This window comes from Nannospalax galili, unplaced genomic scaffold (genome assembly GCF_000622305.1).
Source record: "Nannospalax galili isolate Female #2095 unplaced genomic scaffold, S.galili_v1.0 scaffold1536, whole genome shotgun sequence".
Lineage (NCBI taxonomy): Eukaryota > Metazoa > Chordata > Mammalia > Rodentia > Spalacidae > Nannospalax > Nannospalax galili.
Genome location: NW_008337295.1, coordinates 73,678 through 95,122, shown reverse-complemented (window position 1 = coordinate 95,122; position 21,445 = coordinate 73,678). Strand labels below are relative to the sequence as shown.

Sequence of the window (21,445 nt, the reverse complement as noted above, 5' to 3'; positions counted from 1 at the left end):
CATGGCTGGGAGGGATTTAAGTGGAAATACATGATCTGACTCTGGGGGACCAAGGGGGAGCAGTGAGCACGGGTGTGATGTTATTCTGCCATACAGGCCATGTGGTCCAACACTGTGGTGGGGACACGCTGTAGCTGGTGAGAAGTACCTGCCTCTGCCTTGAAGGCCCAGCAGTGTGATCTGCTAATGACCTGATAGAGTAGGAGACGAAGCATGTCCTGGATGACCCCAAGGTCAGTAACCTGTAAAGATGGGCCCTGTCCCTCTAGTGAGCTGGGAAGGGCATGGGTACAGCTGGCATCCTGTTGGGAACCCCTGCTGTGAAGTCGTAGTCTCTCCATGTCCGGGTGGCCCACGGGCTCGGTTTCATATGCAGATGACTCCTTTCAGCAGAGTACCTGGCATCTTCCTAACTCTCCTTTGAAGGAGCCGCCATAGAAAACATGGCCTCTGGCTCTGGAAATACCATGCTTTCCTGTGTGATTTTTCAGGTAGTCTGACAGTCTAGCAGCCTGGCAGGAGCCCATTTCCACACGCAAATGAGGCATCCCCAAAATACCTATCAGCTATACTTTTACCACTGCCCCTACAGTATAAAATATCCCAGTCTTCTCTCAATAATAGAGAGCTGGATCACTAGGAGCTAGGAGCTGAACACTTAATAAAAGCTGTAACACGGACTAAGCAGAGTCTTGCCTCTTACTACTGATCCAGCCTCTAGGGGGGGCAGCATTCCTCCATCGCCGACTCATGGATCCCAGCTTCAGCCGCCTCGCGCTCTCCCGCGTGATCCAGTGTACCACTGCCCCTACAGTATAAAAATATCCTAGTCTTCTCTCAATAATTTGGAGCTAGAAGCGGAGCTGGAGCTAGAGCAGGAACTGGGTCACTGAGACTTGGAATAAAGAACTGTAGCACTGAACCTGACTGGACTGAGTCTGTGTCTCCTGCCTGCAATCTAGTCTCCCCGGGGGGCAGCATTCCTCCATCACCGACTCACGGATCCCAGCTTCAGCCGCCCCGTACTTTCCCGCGTGTTCTAGCAGCCGGTGGAACTCGCATATTGAGGAAAGTACACGGGTGAAATAAGGGTGGGACCTGGCTGGACAACGCTCCAGCAGCAGAGACCCACAGAGACACGGAGAAGCCCGCGGGGCCAGACCCGCCATCCTCCAGGCGCGCGGCGGAGAAGCCCGCAGACCCGCCGTGCCATTCCGGGAGTGTGCGCAGGGACCCCGAGAGCCCAGCGCGCTCACCATAGCATCCCCCAAAGATGAGAGCTAGTTCTTGTGAGTTGTGACAGGAGATGACCAGAGAGAGGTACCACATGGAGCTGGGAACCAGGGGAACCCAGAGGCCAGAGGAGACACCTGGTTCCTGGGCACTGGAGCTGCTGGCAACTGTAGACGGAGCCCTGGGAGTCACTGCCTGCACCCCTTTTTCTACAGCTCCAGGGTCCTGAAGACAAGGGTGGCTGCCCCCATGCTGCAGTACTGAAGTGAGGCCACACTGCCTGAGGGGAACTCTCAGGACCAGTGGCCACTGGCAGAAAGACCAGGGTGGACAGAGAGTGTTTTGTGTTATAAACAGAAATCAGGACTGTAGAAAGGGAAACCATTCCCATTTCAGCAAACCATTCGATCAGCTATTCAAACATGGAAGCCATGTTGAAAGGAGAGGATTCCACAACCTTCTTTTCTGTCTTTGAGACAGGGTTTCCCTATGTAGCCACAGTTAGACTCAAATTTGTAATCCAATCCTCCTGCCTCAGCCTCCCAGGTGCTGGGATGTACTATCATGCCTGGTCCCTGTGGTGAACGTTAGTGTTGTTAGAGACAGGTTCTGCAAACTCACCGCCACATCGATGGCCGCAGGCAGACCCCCAGTCTGGACCCAAGGGTGGACCTCTCGCAGCTCCCGTCTCTGGCCTTCTGTGAACCGGGGCTGGGCCCTCTGCAGCAGCTTCAGCCTCTCCCGGTCCTCCCTCAGGACGGACTCAAGATCCCTTTGTGAAGAGTTAGGAGGAGGTGAGCTCCACAGTGGCAGAGGGACTTTAAGACTACGCATTTCTTCTCAGTTCTTTCAATACTGATGAGACAGTTATAGATGATTATCATCTTGCTTAAGGCAACTTGATCCGCTTAGCAAATCTCTGTGGTCTTTCTCGTAATGATAGCCAAGGTCAAGACTTCAGTTTTTCTTGAACCAGCTGTGGGAACTAGCCATCTACAGGGCCGGCCTAAAGCCCTGGGCTGGTTCTCACTGTGTGGTCAGCCTAGTAGACTTACCATGCAGACTCAGGGAGCATGCTGCTCCTTTCCTGGGCCAACCCTGGCCTAGAACACAGCTGTCCCTAAGCTGCCCCTCAGGCCCCTGAATACTGACCAGAGGCCTGTTGGCCTTAGCAGCCTCAGGAGTTACCCTTCCTTTCCCTCAGCCTCCCTGTCTGGGGCTGCCCTGCAAGGGTGGTGACCTTGTCTACCTCTACAGAGAAGCCTGACCTCTACTTGAAGCCTGGCACAGACCTAAGGTCACCACAGATATGGGCTGGTCACCCACCTTGACCCTTAGTTTCAACTCGCAGGCAGATATTATATATACCCCAGAGGTATGAGAGGCAACAAAGTCCAGATGGCAATGATGGCCCAATGTGTGGTAAAGCTGAGTGTGGGGCTGTAGAAGGCTAGTGCCAGGGCTCCAACTGCCCCTAGCAGGCTAGCAGGGTGCTCCTGGCCTAGTGGGGCCACCCAAGGGAAGATACTTCTCTCTGCTGCCTTAGCTGAGTCTAGAAAGCTTTCCCTGGGACATCCTGCCTGCCTGGATGACCTTGGTGCTGGGGACTCCTACACCCCAGTGTCCAGGCTTCTCAGAAGTGGTGACAGTTACCGGGAGGGCAGCTGGTAGGTCATCATGACGCTGTCATCTGTGTTGGCCATCAGCATCCAGATGGGGTCCTGCAAGACGTACTTAATGAACTGCTCGCTTTCTTCCGTGTCCGTGCTCACTTTTGCTTTGTGATTATTCTCCGAAGAGTCGATGCTTCCAAAATATTTGCTGGTATGACTTGTGTCACTACTGCCTTTAAATACAGGAAATGTAGATGGTTACAATCTTGACGTAGGAAGTCAGTCCTCACATAATGTGCTTATGTGGAGCTGTGGCAATTTTGGAGAGCTGGAGTTTTGTTAGGTAGAGGGCCTGTGCTGGCAGAGCTTCCCCTTCATTTTCCAGTTCTCGGATGATCTGGATGATCTAAATACAGGGTATCTTCCAACACCTTGGAGGTGATTCCCACCTGGGGTAGGCCTGAGCTGAGGCAGGGCGTTAGCTTAGAACCCTGACCTTCTTCCAAAATCCCTGCTGTCTGTTGATTCTGGAAACCCACAGAAGTGTCCTAAGTGGGAGGGAGTGGCTTGATGTGTCCCCTCCCCAGCCGGTGGCCCTGGACAGAGAAGCCTATGAGCAGGTAAGAGAGAGCTCAATTCAGGATGGAGGAGAATTGGGCGTTTGAGGGTGGCATGTGTAGTTTCCCCTGGAGGATCCAGGGCACACTTGGATGATCTCTGCCAGTAAGGGTTCGAAGGTAGTCACATGTTTGCACGTGTGTGACTAACTCAGGAGGCCAAACCAATACCTAGGGAGCCCAAGGGCTGGGCTGGCAGGGGGACAGGCCCTCAGAAACAAAGAAATGGGAAGTCAACAGATAGGACAGGGACATTGAACTCTTATGGTGAGGGCTTGCTACATCACCGACTGGGCAGGAGGTAGTTTGTCTATGAATAGTTGGAGGTATACCATTCTGTGATAATCTTCCAGGTACATTCAAAACTGGCTAATACACACCTGTGCCTTTGGCACAAACATACCTGCCCCACTTCGGGATGCATCACAGCCCAATGAGCCGGAGCCCAGAGAATCGGAGGTGGCAGAGGCCCCACTCCCTGACAATGCTGAGCCCGTGGCCGAGCACAGGTCCTCGCCTAGCAGGAGGTTGAGCAGGTCACTGGATGTGGAGAGGGCATCACTGTTCTGGGTGTCGGAAGGCTCCTTGCACTTTAGAGACAGGGAAAAGACACCACCGATTACTTAGTGACAACACACGCACACAACAGGCAGTGACACTAGGTGGAATGAGTGGGGCTGAGGGAGTGCCCTGGGTGGCTTATGGGACAACAGACACCAACACACACAGTAAGGCGGGGGGTGTAGGCTGGAGCAGAGGGAGTATGCTGCATGGCTTATGTGCGAAAGCCCCTTCATGGAGCACACACCCCTCCTTCATGCATCATGAGCAGATCTTGTGGTTACAGGACTGTGGGGAAAGGGTGGCTGGTGTTCTGTGGCTTTAGGAAGTCACACTAGATAGCAGGGCTCAGATTCCAGGGGAAATAGCTCTATGCTGCTCTTTAGCTTCCTAAGCATCAAGCCACCCCATGACTGAGGCAGTGAGGGAAAGGACTGGCTTAGGGAGCATCTTGGGTCCTAGTGTCCCAGAGGGCAGAGAGGCTCAAGGAGAACCAATACCCATTTGCAAGGACCCACTTCCTGAACAGGAGCAGCAGTGCCCCGAGAAGGCATTAGCCCCGAGAAGGCATTAGTCCCCGCCTCCAGGAACTTCCTCCATGGGTTGTGCCTGGGCTAGTGCCACTGCATACCTAGTCTTCTGGAAACACATTAACTGGGAAAGAGTCCCACAGCAGGGGGAGTCCCACCCTCAAGGCTCCAGGGAGGAGATACCAGCTAACACTGGCTTCTGGGCCCACAGCTCATCCTTGTGAGCCTTGGAGGCCTGGACCCCACCACGCAGGCCCTCATGCTCTGTAAAAATGCAGGCACTGACCCTGGGTTCTCACCTGGCTGTGCTTTACTAAATGTTTCTCTTTCTTTCTTTTTTTGAGACAAGGCCTCCCTAGCTGGCCTGGAACTCACTATGTAGACCAGGCTAGTCTTGATCTCACAGAGATCACTACCCTCAGCTTCCCAAGTGCTGGGATTACTGAAAACTTGTTAAAAATATGAGACCTGGGCTGGAGAGATGGTTCAGTGGTTAAGAGCACTTGCTCTTGCAGAGGACAGGGGTTCGTTCCCAATATATATATAAATTTTTTTTTAAATGTGAGGCAGATGGGCAATTTTAATCCTAGCACTCAGAAGGCAGAAGGATCCTTGTAATCCTAGTCTGCGTAGTGAATTCCAGGCCAGCTGGGTTACAGGGAGACCCTGTCTCAAACAACAAAGTGAGGCCCATAAATCCTCTCTAAAGTCACACGCTGCTTTCCAGCCGTTCATTTGCACAATCTGTGACCCTTCATTTAGGTCTCCACACACAGCTCCAAATAATCCACTCCGAGGACTGTGAAACTGGAAAACACTCATTTCCACAAAGATGCTATTGTTTAAGCCCAGAACTCCAGGCTGGCAGGAACCACTCACAGATCTAGCAGCCCCTCTGAGATGAAGGTGTGTGCTGGATACCAGCTGTGCTGCCTGCTACCTCCTACGGAGGAGGTGCATCAGAGCAGCCTTACCGTTGAGGGTGCCTTTGGCTGCCGATCCCGAGAGGTGCCAGGTGTGCAGTCTAGACCAGCAGCTGCTGTCCCTGTGGTCCCTGAGGTTCCTGCAGCTCCAGTGCTGCCCTCAGGTGCCTCCTCCAGCTGCAGCAGGTTGAGCTGCAGGGGACTGCTGCCTCGGGACTGGAAGAGTGGTGGGGACGCCCTGCCTGAAGTCACTGTGGCTGCCGGAGGGGTGACTGGACAAGTGCATTGCTGTCTGAGCAGAGGGGTCTGACTGGGGAAGTCAGCCTGGGAGGCAGGGGTCATCTCAGAGGCAAATGTGGGTTGGGCGGGAAAGTGAGGTTGGCCGGGGAAGAAGGCGTGGGAGAGGTTTGGGTTCGCTGGTGGGAAGGGATAGCTGGGCAGCATGAAGGCCAGCACTGGAGCCAAGGGGGCAGCCAATGGCAGGGGCTGCACTGCAAAATCAGGCTGGGCGCCCATGGGCACAACTGGCACGGTGAAGCTGCTGTGGGCAGCCTCAGGAGGTGCTGGCGTGGACGTTATTCCAGGTGCCTCAAACACAGGCAGGGGGTAAGCTGGCACTGGGGCAGGAAAGGGTGCAGAGGGGCAGCTGGACTGGGATGTGTCCGAGGGTGACCAGGCTGTAGCGTTTAGGCCCACGAGTGGAGGCCGGTGGGACACAGGTCCCCCAGACCCTGTGCTCTCTGAGGAGTCCCGAGTCTTGACCCGTTTTGACTTCAGTTTTCTGTTCTTTCCAGTTTTTTTCCAGGACGAATCCATCCCAGAAGCATTTCTTAGTCCTGGGGCAGCTAGAATGTGGGAAAACAATTAGAGTTAAAATGGCCATGAGCCTTACTATGTCAGTTCACAGAGAGTGTAAAATGCTAGATAGTTAATGGCACCTCTCAATTCCACAGCATTGGGTCCAACACAGAATTTTTCTCAGTCCACGGCCAACGAGGGAAACTGAGACGAAATATTAGGTTTTTCATAAAACCAAATTCCATCAACTTGAAGGCACACCCTCAAATGAAAGGGCCACATTCCTCCCTTTCTTCTCAGAGTTCCATGTCCTCTCTTAAGTGCATTAAAGTTTCTTTGACCAGGCAGAACTCAAGCTGGTACCAACCAGGAAGCCTCCACCCTGCCTGGCCAGCTTTCATAGTGGAAGGTGCTATGCAGGCTGCCGGGGGAAAGTCACCAATAGTCTTACCCAGCTGTGAACCCTGTCAACTGCAATAATATGCCCATGGCAAGACATGCCCCTGGGTGGGACAGTGGTACGAATGCTATAGACAGAACCAACTGCTTTCTGACTGGACTTAAGGCCCACTCCACAGGAGGAAATAGGCCCCTGGTGCTGTAAACCTAGCCAAGAACTCATGCTTGGGGGTGAACCTACTACCATTCCTCTAAAAGGACACAGAATCAAACTACCTCTAAATTCACATCTACCCACCGATTTCTCCACTCTCAGACCTCATCAGAGAAGTTACTTTGTGCAGGGGATGGTGGTCAATGAGCAAACTCGCAACTGGTCAAAGTGCAGAGACTAAGTGTCAGTGGAGTGCTCAGCCACAAGTGGGACACCTATATCACACACAAACACACACAGACACACACACACACACACACACACGTGTGCACACAATACTCAAGGACCATCACAGAAGAGGACCCCAGAAGAATAAGAGGTCAGGGAGGACTGGATGGAAACACGGTCTTCTGGATGTAGCAGGGCCACTAGGCTTCTGAACTCACAGCAGCTGTGGTTGTCTATACAAGATCAAGCCAATCAGCAGTCTAGCTTGGTGAGGGAAGGAGTTAATGAGCCCCCTATCCCTAATTGAAGAACTACAGGTAGTTGAGGGCTTCTGGGGGAACAGTTTTCTTTAAGGGTGTGGCTCCTGGTAGTTGACAATGCTCTAGTGGATAGCCCCACACCTAGGAGTATGTGGGTGGCACAAATTGGACTCAATGGGTTATTAAAATAAAAAGAGGGCACAAAGTTGAGGGGTAGGGAGGTGAAGGGGATGGATCCTGGAGCATTAGGGGGAGGAGTTGGGGTGAATACAATTAAAATGCATTGTATGAAATTCCCAAAGAATTAATAAAAGTTTTTATTTATTTTATGTGTATGAGTGTACTGCCTGCATGTAAGTGCACCCGTGTCATGCAATGCCTGTGGAGGTCAGAAGAGGGCGTCAGATTCCCTGGAACTGTAGTTATGGACAGTTGTCAGCTGCCACGTGGGTGCTAGGAACTGAACCTGGGTCCTCTGCAAGAGCAGCCAGTGCTCTTAACTGCTGTGCCATCTCTCCAGCCCCAATAATAGAAGTAAATTTTAAAAGGTTCTTTGTCCAAAATAAAATCACAGAAACAAAAATCTGCCATCCTCTGCTGTTTCCCCATATTTAGGGAAAGCCTGCACTGATGTAGGGAAAGGCAGAGCAGCTGACCTCAGCTACCCAGTCCAGTTCCCCAAGCTCTGTCACCGCTATTCCCTAAAGAGATGCTTCCTGTTTTGCCGGCCACAGAGCCTGAACAGCAGCCGGAGAAAGAACTGGGGATGACTGCAGCATCCTGGGCTACTTGCTGGCCCAAGTGTGCAAGTAGTGGAACCTTCAGGAAATGGGGCCTCATCAAGGGGGAAGTTAGGCTACTGGGGGCCTGTGAAGGGGATGTTGGCTCTCAGCTCCTGCCCCATCTCTCTGCTTCCTGGCCTCTGTGAGGTGAGCAGTTCCCCATCCACTTTCTCCTGCCATGGTATGCTGCTCTGTCACCGACCCAAGTGGGGCTAAGCAATCGAGGACTGAAAAAAAACCTCTGGAATTGAGCCCAAATAAACCTTTTCTCCTTATAAGCTGGTTCTGTCAGGTATTTTGTCACAGTGATGAGAAGCTGACCAACACAGTCACATTTGCTTAGGAACACATCCCTTCTCCCCAGTTATATATGCTGCTGAGGTTAGGCTTTCTGTAGCTGGGATGCAGGATGCATCAGTAACAGAAGGAACACTGGGGGGTGGGGGCAGGAACCTGTCTTCCTCCCACTTCATGCAAAATAACATCTGTCAGCTGAGTCAAGAGTCACACCTTTATTCCCTGTCAAGACAGGCCAGTTCAAGCACACTACTCTGCAAGGGAAGGTGTTAGGGTTCTGCCTCTCTTTGTTGTTTTTTCCTGCTGGTATGCTTTCCCCCTGGATGGAACAGTGGCTAAAATGCTAAGCTCTTAGTATGCCATGTCTGGGTCTGGGCAGGACTGCCCTGCAATGTGTACTGCGTAAACTGCTGGGTCTGGGGGTATGTGGGGCTGGAACTCTGCAGAGGGTGGGTGTGCTTAGGACTGGGGAGGGCTCCCTCTTCTCATGCCGCAGAGTATCCCCATGTGTGGTAACAGCCTTGAGTGTGGGGTAGACGGTGAGAAAAGGGGCAGTCCTAACTGGGCATGCTCAGTGGGAGGGCAGCTTGTGTGGGAGCCTGGCTCAATCCTCCGCACCAAAAGAAAAACCAGGAAAGGAAAACTACACCACCCTTAAGGTCACAGCTTCTCTGAATTCCCGTCAGTCAGTGTTCCGCCAGAGTTCTGTGGGGCTGGTCTTGCTGGTGTGTCTCCTGGGCTTACTAGCTGTGATCCTGAACCAGAGCCCAGAGCTAAGGGAAGATGTGGCATCTCTGCCCAGTGTGAGCAGTGTAGACCCCTTTCCCTCAGGTACAGAAAGGAGGTCGACCCAGGAGCCAGGCCCTGTGATGGGAATGTGGGCAAGTGGCCAGACTCCAGAAAGCCCTGGAAAAACCAGTTCATCTTATTTCATCCTGGACTTAAGCACCCAGGATTACAGGTCATGGCTCAGCTCAGATCCATGGCTCAGCTCAAAGGTGGTCAACAAGGCAGCCCCAGTCCAGTCAGGCCAGGAAGGTGCCTCTACTAGAAGGGGGAATAAATCACCCCTTAGTCCCCATAAGCCAGCCACTCACTGCCCCATCAGCACCGCGCTCCTTTGTGGGAAAACTCTTTTTATCCCAAGGCCTTGTCTGGGTATGGGCAAGATCCCTGACCCCATGTTCTGCTGAGGATAGCCTCAGACTCTGCAACTATTCATAGCACTGTTCCCTTGGGAACATGAGGCCACATTCTCAGGGGCGTCCCTGGGCTGTGTCACCAGCACAGGGGCAGTGACTGTCACATCTGAGCACTTCTGATCTGGCACAATGCACAGTCTGAAACCAGCATGCAGTCCTCTCAAGAACAGTTTTGGGCCAGGCATGGCCCACACCTGCAATTCCAGTTACTACGAAGGATGAGGCAGGAGGATTGCCGTGAGTGCCAGGCCAGCCTGGGCTACACAGTGAGCACCAGGCCAATCAGGGCTGTAAAGCATGACTCTCTCAAAATGCTTAAAAGAAAAACTGAAAAGAAGAGCCAGGTGTTTGAGCATGCGCTGGACGCTGTCACCACTCACCTCGCTCACTGGCCTGGGCTCGGTAGTTCTGGCGGTGCGCCTGCAGGGCGCCAAGCCTGCTCACCTCCCTGAACCTCTGCAGGAAGCCCTGCTCCTCCCTCTGTGTGTGTGCAGCGAGCACTTCTTTGGTGAGGCCCAGCTTCTGCAGCGGCCCCTTCTCCTGGCTGAGGCCACCAGGTGCACCATCCAGGGACTCCGGCCCACTGACCGCATCTTCTACTGTCTCTGTAATAAGAGACAGGTTCTAATTCTTCAGTACAGACCACCCACACCCAGTTCCTTCCGGATGCCCATGATTAGGGGTGACACTTCCCATGCCTGCTTCAGCTTTCCAAGAAAGTCCCAGCAGCAGGCAGAGAGGCTCCCAGAGCACTCAGCTCCAGTGGGCCCAGGACTCAGGCCTCTGAGCGATGGGAAACTGGGAGCCCTGGGCCCGAAGAACTCTAAGGCTACCCTCAGGTTTGTTACCCAAGGGACAGGGTCAAGATGCTGCATCTTCCAGGGCCCAGGACCACAAATGTGGCTGGTCATCATGACTCTGCGTCCTACAGAGTGGGCAGGGCTGGGCATGCCTGCCAGGGGTGTGGGAGCAGACTCTCTGACAGATGCTTTGTTTCTCATCATTTCCTTTCCAGTAAGAACAGGTTAGGATTCCCTGTGTGTGTGTATGTGTATATACACGTGCTCATGGGTGTGCACTTTTATGTATAGGAGTGAGCATGCACATGGAGGTCATAGCTCACACTGGATGCCTTTCTCAGTCGCTCTCCACCTTTAAAAAAAAAATCTTTTTACTGTTTTGTGTATGAGTGTGTTGCTTGCGTGCATGTAAGTGCACCTGTGTCGTACAACGCTTGCGAAGGTCAGGAGGGTTCTGGAGCTACAGACGGCTGTTAGCCGCCATGTAGGTGCTAGGAACCAAATCCTAGTCGAGCCAGTACTCTTAATTGCTGAGCCACCTCTCCAGCCCCCTCCACCTTATTTTTTGAGACAGGGTCTCTCAATGGAGTTTGCCAATTCAGCTAGACCAGCTGGCCCGTGAGTCTCAGGGAACTTCCTGTCTCCAGCACCCCAGTGCTAGGATTACAGGTGCAGGCCATTGCGCCTGGCTTTTCTGTGGGTACTAGGGATTGAAGTCAGGGCCTTACATTTGCTCAGTCAGCACTTTACTGAGTTATCACCCCAGCCTCAAAGATTCATCCTAATAAGAAAACTCAGTCTTGTTACAATGTGCTGTGCCTCTAGTTCCTTCGTAGGGAGGGCTGCTGACCTCACTGTCTGCTGGAGGGCAGGCCTAGGCAGAGAAAAGGACACATGCCTGGTTAGAAGTGGGACCTGCATCTGAGAGACAGGAGCTAGGGCAGACAACTGCCACCAGGTGGCACAAGAGCCCAGTAGGGACCACAGCAGGGAAGTGCTTGGACCCCGGCTAGTCACACCCACACTGTGAGCACCTAAACCTCTCTTACTGGGCCATGCACGGTAGGACTTTTCTGGTAAACTTGGATAAACATAAAGTTTAATGTGGCAGTCAATCTCACTTTTAAGTCAAATTTTCTCATTGTGTGTGGTATATGTGCACATGTGGTGTGTGTGTGTGTGTGCGTGTGAGTCTGTGTGTGTATGACGGGGGGGGGGTGCTGGGGTCCTGCTCTGTCACTCTCCATCTCACTTCTTTGGGACAGGTCTCCCACTGAAGCTCCAGTGAGCCTCTTGCCTCCATCCCCTCAGAGTGCTGGCATTTTAGGTGAGTGCCAGGTTTTAGGTGGGTGCTGGGATTTGAACGCAGGTTCTCAGGGGGTCATAGAAAGTGCTCTCACCTCGGAACCACCCCCAGCCTCCAACATTTCTCTTTAAGGATCAGACTGCTTCTGATCCGCTCATAGGACCCTCAGCATACCTAACTCCGGTTGTGGCTTTTTGTCCCCCACGTGAACGATGGTGCTGCTGTAGCTGCACTGGCTGGTGAGGGACACCACGCTCTCAGCCTTGTCTGGCAGCGTCAGGGAACTCAAGCGAGCGCGAACCTCTGCGTGGCTGCTCACCTTGGACGGCGGCGGGGCCGCCTCTTGATAAGAGAAGACAGAAGCAGGATTAAAGCCACTGCTCAGCCAAGGAGGAGCCCAGAGGCAGGGATCCTGAGCCCACGTGGTGGCACACATCCGCCCCACAAAAACTTGGGCATGGGTGCTGGACAGCCTGTCCTCCGTGCTTATCCATGGGAGAGAGGCGAAGAGGAAATGATGAAGCAGGGTAACCTGACTGGCACACTTACAGCCCACGACCTCTGGGAGGGAGGCATCTGAGGAGACAGCTGTGAGCTCCCGGAGCCACAGCCCTCTGTTGTGTGCTGATGGCTTCTCTGCTGGGAAGCAGGAGTAGTCTGGGCTGTTCGCTCTGCTCCACAAATGACTGCCCACTTCCTTCAAAAGTGGGATACCCTACTTCTCTATAAAAATTTATTTATTATTATGTGTGCATGTGCATGTGTGTATGATGCGAGGCTGGCCTGAAACTCAGTGATGTGCTAGCCTTGGCCTCCCAAGTGCTGGGATTAAGGCGTGTCCCACCACACCCAACTCTTTTTGAAAGTGGTAGTATTTAGTCCAGGCTGGCCTCCAACTCAACACCCTCCTGATAACTGCTGAGACTGCTGACATGTTTCTGATCCTGGTTGTGACTGTCAGCAGCATTCGGTGTTTAAGGAGCCCGAGCTCTCAAGCAGTCCTGGGGCATGCTAGTATCCACAGAAAATGGCTCTGCTAGACACACTGGGAAGGTGCCTGCCCAGAACAGTACAGGCTGGTACAGCTGGAGGAGGGAGTGGAGCTCAGGGGCTTTCCCCAGACCACCAGCAGCCTCCCAGGTCCTTGTTCTCAAAGCCCAGAATCACCTTGACCTGTAGTGTCTAAGAAGGACGCTGACTTTTCATCTACATTGGTCATTTAAAACCTTTACACTCGGGGCTAGAGAGCTTAAGAGGTTAAGAACACTGACTGCCCTTGTAGAGGACCCGGGTCCGATTCCCAGCACCCACAAGGTGGCTAACAACCATCTGTAACTCCAGTTCCAGGGGATCCAACACCCTGTTCTGATCTCCAAGGGCACCTACCTACATGTAAGCAATACACCCATACACATTAAATTAAAAAAATAAAAACAAAAATTAAAAAAAAAAAACTTTACATTCAGTGGTGACAGTGGTCCATGCCTTTAATCCCAGGCAGAAGCAGGTGGATATTTGTGAGATCAAGGCCAGCCTGATCTACATAGTGAGTTCCAGGCCAGCCAGAGCTACAGTGAGACCCCTGTCTCAAACACCCCTTTATACTGTATTCACAAAGACACACAAAATTGATTTGGAGGGAAGAAGGGGTATGTTACAGCTTAAAATGACTTCTGACTTTACCACTAGAGATTCAGGGAGGTACACACTCAAAGTGCAGGATGGACAGGATACCTTCAGCGTGCAGCCCAGGGCTGACTGTGGCCTTCCGGGAGGGAATGTTGGCTGGGAACTCGCATTTCCTTTTCAGGGTGGCAGCCTCGTTGCAGCTCTCCAGGTACCTGTGTGAGAGCGTTGTAGGACATCATTTACATAGGAGGGTGTGAGTGCCAATGATCCTGAGGGCAGGGAAGGTCAGAAGGGCCCATGTACCTGATGACACTGTCCAGGCAGCTGATCTGCTGATAGGAGCAGGCAGGCTGGTTCTTGTAGGCCAGCTCCTCAGGGAAGCTGGCCTTGGGTAGGCTGGAGCCTGAGCTGTCCCTCTCTACAGTGGGGGCAGCTTTTGCCTGGGCAGGGGTGCTGCTTTGCATTTCTAAAAAAAGATAAAATTACTTATTCATTTAATATCCTTCTCTGCCATAGAAAATACTCCATATTTATGAAATATATCATTCCCTGCAAAGACAGGGCTGGGGATTCATAAAATAGAGGTAAGGAACCCAGTGACAGTCTGACATCCGGCAGCCCCGCAGGCGTGACAGCTGTGGAGTCTGAGGCGCCTGGAGTGACCTGAAACGAAGACAAGGCATGCTTCTTTGGGGCACATGCCTGGGCCATCCCCAGCAACTGGAGCTCAGGGTGGGGAGTTCATGTTTTTTGTTTTTAATATTTATTATACTTATTTTATGTGTATGCGTGTATTGCCTGCATGTAGATAAGTGCACCTGTCTCGTGCAATTCCTGTGGAGGTCAGAAGAGGCTGTCGGATCCCCTGGAACTGGAGTTATGGACAGTTGTTAGCTGCCATGTGGGTGTTGGGATTCGAACTCAGGTCTTCTGCAAAAACACCCAGTGTTCTTAACCACTGAGCCATCTCTCCAGCCCCGGGAGTTCATGTTTTAACACCTTGAACTATGAGGCCAATGAGACACCAACTGCCTCAAGCTCCCAGTAAGGCAGGCTGGAGTGAAGAGAGTCCTATTCATGCTGAATGTGCTCTCCTGGCCTACCCCTGCAGCCCACCTCTCCTTTGAATTTTACTTTTTAAGTTTTTGAGTTAGGTCTCACTAAGTCACCCAGGCAAGCTGGTCTTAAACTTGCCATGGAGCCTAGGTTTGCCTTGAATGTGGGATCTCTCTGCTTTACTATCCTGGGTAACAGAGATTACAGGCCTGTGCTACCAGGACCAATGTTCAAATGTGACCCAGGGTGACAGTGATTGTACAGCAGTGGCTGCCCAGGCATTGGGCTGTGGAGTCTATTCTTGTGCCTACCATAGGTACCACATCCTATCCTCCACCAGAACTTCAAGCAAAGAGCCATGTCCTATTCACTGGTGTGTCCCTCACATTTAGCACCTTACTGTCCACTGTAGCTAGGTCTGGCTTTGAGAACTACAGGTACCTGGACACGTTGCTGAGCAGCTATGTGCATGCAATACATGGATGTGTATGTATGTGCCAGTTTGTGCATGCATTAAGTATAAGCACATGGTCACACAGCCACTCTGCAGAGCCAGAACGCAAGCCATGTCCCCATAGTCAAAGTTCCCAGTGTACTCAGCAGGCAGGGCCTTGGGGACAGAGACACATATTCTGTGCCTCAATGGGCCTACAGGGTGACCTGGGCCCACTGGACACTAGTATCTGCACTTGTAGGTTAAACATAGCTGGGCAGCCCTTGTTCCTTTGCTGAAAGGAAAGGCTCGCTTAGGCAGTGACCTCCTCAGCCTGCAGAGGAAACCACAACTCAGGAAACCCAGGCCCATCACTCTGTCCTAAGGTGATAGCATAGGAATGTGGAATTTATTTTCTTTCTTTTTTCCCTTTTTTTTTTTTAAGAACAAATGTAGATTTAGTAAGGAAAAGTGAGCCAGACTTCCCAGAGTGGGAGAGGCTCTGCAGGAGGAACCCCAGGGGATATTTTTACCTGTAACGGCTATTTCCTTTTGTTCTCCAGACTCATGAGAAAAATGACTTCTGGTTTGGGTCTTGCTACCATTTTTAGAAATTCCCTTGAAGAAAAAACAAAATGACCGTTATTCCTTCTAGGAGACCTTCTTCCCTCTGTCCCTGCGGTAAGAACAGAAAACTCACATCAGCCCAGCAGCACAGTGATTCAGGAAACTCTTTTTGGTGATTTTTTGTCTTTTGTTGTTTTTCCCATTCTGCGGTGGAACCCAGGGCCTTGCACATGCTGGGCAAGTGTTCACCATGATACATGCCACCACACAATTCAGAAATTCTAAAGTCAGAGCTAGAGAGCTGGATACAACTCCTCTGCCGACCCCGAAGGACAAGTGAAGGGAAAGTGACACTTCCTTCTCCAGTTAAGACTGGTTTCTGCTTCTGCCTTAAATAACGGGCTTCACAATTTAATGGCAGGTTAGGTGCTTCAGTGAAGCAAATCCAAAGGAACCAAGCTGCGGGCAGGAGGCGCTGGAGTCCCTGGCCTCGAGGGCTAACCTCCCATCTTGCTCTCAAACCTGGGACAGGCACTGACTGGTGGGCTTTCTTGGGAGAAAGAACAGAGAGGGACATACGGATTTTCTCCAGCGGGACTCCTCGTGGCCATTGCTGTCGCTGGACGATGTCTGGCTCATGAGGTGTTCGTGGGAACCATTACTGCCCAGGCTCCCATAGCCACTGGAGCCACTGTGGGGGACAGGCTGGGGGAAGAGCAGAGAGCTATGAACATGGTGGACGGGTGCAGCAAAGGCCACCACAAGCTGGAAGAGTGATCCCAGCCTGCTCAAGGTGACATAGAGAGGGCAAGGAGGTGAGTGTGGCTTGAACCCTGGGTTGTCTGTTCATCAACAGTGTCCTGAGTTCAGGCATGCAGCCGTGGAGACCTCACTAAAAGGAATGTGTTCAACCAGGTGGTTACTGCATAGCTGAGACCTCTTGCAGATCTATGAAGGATTTTAAAATATAAACTGACTTAAGTACATTTAGACTCCATATCCTATAGCCAAGAGGGACAACCTGATCAGTTGTGAGACTATAGTTAAACTGATTTTTCTGGAGTGATGTCACTCAGTCCCCAGTGTTGGTGACCGTGTTTGGGGAGGGAATGAGCCCTACACCAAAGGAGATCACATAGGGGCTGGATAGCAGGCTGTGGGGTACCTTCAACTGTTCACTCAATGACTCAGCTCAGACACTGATGAGTCTAGGGCTGGGAAAACCGGAGGGTAGTACTCAGGCCAGCCAGACTGTCTGAACTTGGCCCCTTAGGGATGCTCAGAGAATGACACATGGATGTGCGCGAGCAGACCTGTGGGGACAGGTGTGGCAGCAGGGTAGTGCTCATGTGGCGATGTGGCACCCACCTGCATCAGCAGCCGGTGGATCTGCTCTGTGAGCTCCTGAATGCTGGGGTGAGGGGTCTTCTCCTCTGGGCATGGGGAGGCTGCAAACACATCCTCATTCAAAGGACCCCTGCAAGGTTTTAAAATACCCCATTAGAAGAGCCTCACTGGCCTGCATGTATGGCACCAATACTGCCTGGGCTGGGACCCCCACTGGTACAATGCCTATCCCAAGCTGCCGTGCCATTCCCCACTTGACTGAGCTCCTCCCACCTGGGCAGGCCACCCCTTGCCAGCCCGGGGATGGCCAGGGGCTTCCCAGCAGGAACATGGCAGGAGGCGACTTTGGTCCTTGTCTCTAGGCCCCATCTTTACCTCCTGTTGGTGGGAAGTGAGAACAGGCCAGGATCCCCCAAACCCAGAGTGGAGCCCTGGGAGCACTCACACCCTGACTTTGTGCCTCCCGATGATGAAGGAGATTTTCCTGCTCCATGGGTTGATGAAGCTGGACCAGCTGCTATCCAGGGTGATATACTCCCCATTGCGGGCACGGAATCGGATGGGGGAATAGTCGAAAGGCTGTCCACCAGCCTGCAGGACTAAGGGGGTAAAAGCCAGGTGTCAGGGCTGGTGCATACAGTACAGAACATTCATGTCACATGTGCTGGCCAGGGTCTCCTCTGCCACTGCCTTCAAGTCCCAAGTCCACTTCAATCACACCCATGGGTGGCCTCCAGCACAGGCAGCTTCAGCTCCTGTTTCAGGACATGCATCTCTGCAGAGCGTCACCCATCTGTGAGGGCTCAGCCTGGTGGGGTCCTATGATGTCCACTCCCATGGCTGGTCAGAACCTTCCTGCCCCACAGCTGAGCTGCTCTCCCTTCCCCATCTTCATGGACACCAATAGTAAAACTGAGTTGCTAAGGACTCAGGCCATGGCACAGAGGAGCCCTGTGTTTTTGTCTCCCTAGCCCACCCAGGGCTGACAGTGCTATAGGCCTGAGCAAAGAGGTGGGGCATCCACCAGGGCCTGGTATTCCAGTGGGTCTGACCCATGGGCGCATCAGAGCATGTGGGTATCAAGCAGCAGCCCTCTGAAGGTTTGGTGAGGTGAAAGGGACCTACTCTTCTTGTGGATGGCGAGCATCAAGGGCCTGTCGCTAGGGTGGAGCTGCACGAGCACAGGTGTCTCGATCAGGTCCTGAGGTAGATAGCCCAGGAGGGGGACTGCCCTGCAAGGCAAGGGACACATGGCAATCAGTATGTGGAATACAATGCTAGGCAGATCTGGCAGACAGTGAACAGAGCCATCTCAGGGAACCCTGCTCACAGAGAGAGAGACAGGTTCCAAATCCTCCCAAATGGAAATACAGAGTAGGGCTGACAGTGCCAGTAAGTTGTTCAGCTTGGCAGTGAGGACTCTGGTGTCCCTGTGGGTGTGACAGCGGGGAGGGTGTCAGCTACAGCCTTGTGTTAGCTGTGTCAGACCTCCTGAAAGAATGCATCACGACGACGTGTTCATTTTTCCCATTATCGTTTTTCTTCATGTTATTCATCAGCTGGACCAGATATGGCCCAGTGCAGGCTTCTGCTGAACATGTTCAGTCTGAAAACAAAGCATGTCTTTTCTAGTTCAGAGCGTCTATCTTCTATCATTTTGGTCACTGTGTCAGTCACTTCCTGTGGCTCCCCCTCATGAGTTCATATGACTGCTGGAAGCTTTTGCTCAGTGCCTGTCCAGGTGTTTCTAAAATGGAGGTCTCTTGGTGTTCTGAGTTAGTCCTCAGTCATTGGAGGGTGGCTCTAAGGCAGCACCATCGGCGTGTCTCCATCTGGGTCTTGCCAGCTCAGCTAGCTGCCTTCTCTCCCCAGCTGCTGCTCAGCCTCTTCCAGACATCCCTGGAGACGTTCCCTCAAACCCTCTTCTGCTTATGTGGAAGGCCCTTCTGCCCAAACCCTTAGACTAAGCTTCCCTGTCCCTGTGGTGTGAAGCTCTCTTGGAGTCTGGAGTGTCATTTATTCTCTGGGCCTGAGGTACACTCTCAAGCCTCCTGTGTCCTTTTAGACAGAGTGAACAGAATATTCTTGGCACCCTCCCAGATCTAAGCAGGGTCAGAGGAGCAGGGGGAGGGGAGGAAGAGGGTAGCAGGCTTCTAAGCCTGACCCTGACCGAAAGGGCTCCTTGGAGGGGGTCTGCAGGCTTCATTCACTAGGCAGAGCTCTGCAGACTACCTCCCATGGGCATCTGCCACACAAGCTGGAGCAAAACACCTGTGGTTTGCCTCCTCTGACCTCTGCGGCAACAGCAGCCTCTTAGGGTGGCTTTGCACACTCAGCCCCAGGAACCTGTATCTGACACTGTCTTCCTGGTGACTGGGCCACAGGTGGTCTTCAGGACATTGCCCAAACCTAGGGCCAGGGGTGATGGGTCAGTCTCTGGCTGCCCACAGAGCAGAACTTCCCTGGGGGTGGTGTAGCGTGACTCCAGGAAAGAGGACCTTGTGTCCATGACCAAGTAGACAGGACCTGATCCTCCACAGACTCTAGGAGGTCATCGGATCTGTTTCTCTGACCACTTCCTGTGATGTTTTCTCAGAACACATTTCTCCTAACCACTCAGCAGCCCATCCGATTTTCCATCTCTATGTCTATGGGGGAGCTGGGAGAAGGCACATAGTGGGCTAGAACCTGCTCAGGACCATGTGCTCCTATTCCAGTCAGGACCACCTCAGCACCTTCCATGGTAGACCCAGTGAGACAGGTCTGAGGGGCTCTGAGAGGTGTGGAGGGACCCTGTCCTCACAGCAGCGGCCAGCACGCAGGAAGACAGGTTCCTGTTGAGGTACTTCCTCCTTTAACCCTGACATTAGCCCTTGGCATCCCATCCCTCACTGTTCCATCTTGCACTAGAAAAGACTTTAAACAGGATGGTAAAGGCAGGTTCCACAGAGTCATCAGCTCTTCGAAACGCCCGTCCGCAGTATTCACATCTCAGAAACTTTGGTCTTTGCTTTTTGAAGTAGTGTCTTTTTTAAAAAACCCATCCATTTAAAAATATTTTATTATTTTTATTTTATGTGTATGAGTATATTGCCTGCATGTAGGTAGGTGCCCTGCATGTAGGTAGGTGCACTTGTGTCCTGCAATGCCTGCAGAAGTCAGAAGGTGTCGGATCCCCTGGAACTGGAGCTACAGATGGTTGTTAGCTGCCATGTGAGTGCTGGGAATAAAATTGTTGAGCCCTCTCTCCAGCCCCTGAAGTAGGGTCTTAACTAACAGTCCTCTATGTTTGCTGCCCAAGTGTAGAGATCACGTGTGCGCTACCACAGTGGGCTCTTAGGGCATTCTTAGGGTAATTTCTAAATTATTTCACTGCCTATACAGTCATGTGTCCCTTAGTGATGTGGGCAGTCTGGGAAAGGTTTCGGTAGGCTGCCTTACGCAGGCAGTTTCAAGCAAACATAGCTGAACTGACGTGGCACAGGTAGTCCCAGGCATGACAGCTGATGCCATCAAGAGGCGCAGGGCACACGAGGTGTGAGGCTGCTGCCAGGTGCCATAGCGCACTGTCCACGGCCGTAAGTAGGGGCACATGCTAAAATAATGACAGGCTGCAGCTCTCACCCAGTGCTGTACCGTGCACAGCTGTATCTACTACACAGTTACAGGGCTGTGCTATGACAGCTGTGACGTCATAGGTAAGGGGACGTTCTGTGATCCATTACAATCTTATAAGGTCCCCATAGTGTATATGGTCTGACTGACATGGCACTGTGTGGCAGGGCAGCACAGTCGCTCAGTTGTTGATTACCATGTAGGTAAAAACAACGTGCAACCTGTGCAACCTGTCTCCAGCAGTGGTGTCAAAAGCAAGAAAGTTCATCTTTGTCTCTTTAGTTACTGTTGAGTAACCAAGACGACAAGGAAACACTGAGTCTTTTCTGAACTCTGAGAATATGGAGAACACAGCACTGACTCCCGGAGCACAGCAGCGGGCGGGGTGCGTGAGCAGTGGGGACCGCAGGACCCTACTTACCTCTCATCCACATCCTGGAACAAGCAGTTTGGTGTATGTGTCGTCGTGAAAATTCTCTTCTCTGGAGGAATTCTAGGGGCTGAAAGAACAGAATTTCCAATTCTAAGATATACATATTTAATGTAGCCGTATCACAATGACTAGACAAAAACACAAAGACTCAGAACAATGATTTAGTCAATGAAAAAGTGAAAAAGCACAGCAGAGCCGTGAGCCAAGGTCAGAGTAGGCAGAGCGGGGGTGTAGGCAGAGCGGGGGCTGTAGGCAGAGCAGAGGCTGTAGGCAGAGTAGGGGTGTAGGCAGAGCGGGGGTGTAGGCAGAGCAGAGGCTGTAGGCAGAGCGGGGGTGTAGGCAGAGCAGAGGCTGTAGGCAGAGCGGGGGTGTAGGCAGAGCAGAGGCTGTAGGCAGAGCGGGGGTGTAGGCAGAGCAGAGGCTGTAGGCAGAGCGGGGGTGTAGGCAGAGCAGAGGCTGTAGGCAGAGCGGGGGTGTAGGCAGAGCAGAGGCTGTAGGCAGAGCGGGGGTGTAGGCAGAGCAGAGGCTGTAGGCAGAGCGGGGGTGTAGGCAGAGCAGAGGCTGTAGGCAGAGCGGGGGTGTAGGCAGAGCAGAGGCTGTAGGCAGAGCGGGGGTGTAGGCAGAGCGGGGGTGTAGGCAGAGCAGGGGTGTAGGCAGAGCGG

The 21,445-nt window shown here is 52.5% G+C and overlaps 1 protein-coding gene across 1 annotated transcript in view; it reads right to left on the bottom strand.

Annotated features, from left to right (window-relative positions):
- Per2 (period circadian regulator 2) overlaps positions 1 to 21,445 on the bottom strand; it is a 47,389-nt gene that overhangs the window by 3,464 nt on the left and 22,480 nt on the right. Inside the window, exons 7-20 of the mRNA XM_029563250.1 lie at positions 20,772 to 20,850; positions 17,861 to 17,967; positions 17,181 to 17,334; positions 16,757 to 16,865; positions 15,968 to 16,093; positions 15,355 to 15,439; positions 13,636 to 13,798; positions 13,438 to 13,544; positions 11,878 to 12,045; positions 9,978 to 10,202; positions 5,529 to 6,322; positions 3,867 to 4,053; positions 2,887 to 3,079; positions 1,855 to 2,005 (exon numbers count right to left, since the gene is read on the bottom strand). Of these exons, the coding sequence (XP_029419110.1) occupies positions 1,855 to 2,005; positions 2,887 to 3,079; positions 3,867 to 4,053; positions 5,529 to 6,322; positions 9,978 to 10,202; positions 11,878 to 12,045; positions 13,438 to 13,544; positions 13,636 to 13,798; positions 15,355 to 15,439; positions 15,968 to 16,093; positions 16,757 to 16,865; positions 17,181 to 17,334; positions 17,861 to 17,967; positions 20,772 to 20,850 (2,648 nt within the window). The remainder of the gene's footprint in view (positions 1 to 1,854; positions 2,006 to 2,886; positions 3,080 to 3,866; positions 4,054 to 5,528; positions 6,323 to 9,977; positions 10,203 to 11,877; positions 12,046 to 13,437; positions 13,545 to 13,635; positions 13,799 to 15,354; positions 15,440 to 15,967; positions 16,094 to 16,756; positions 16,866 to 17,180; positions 17,335 to 17,860; positions 17,968 to 20,771; positions 20,851 to 21,445) is intronic.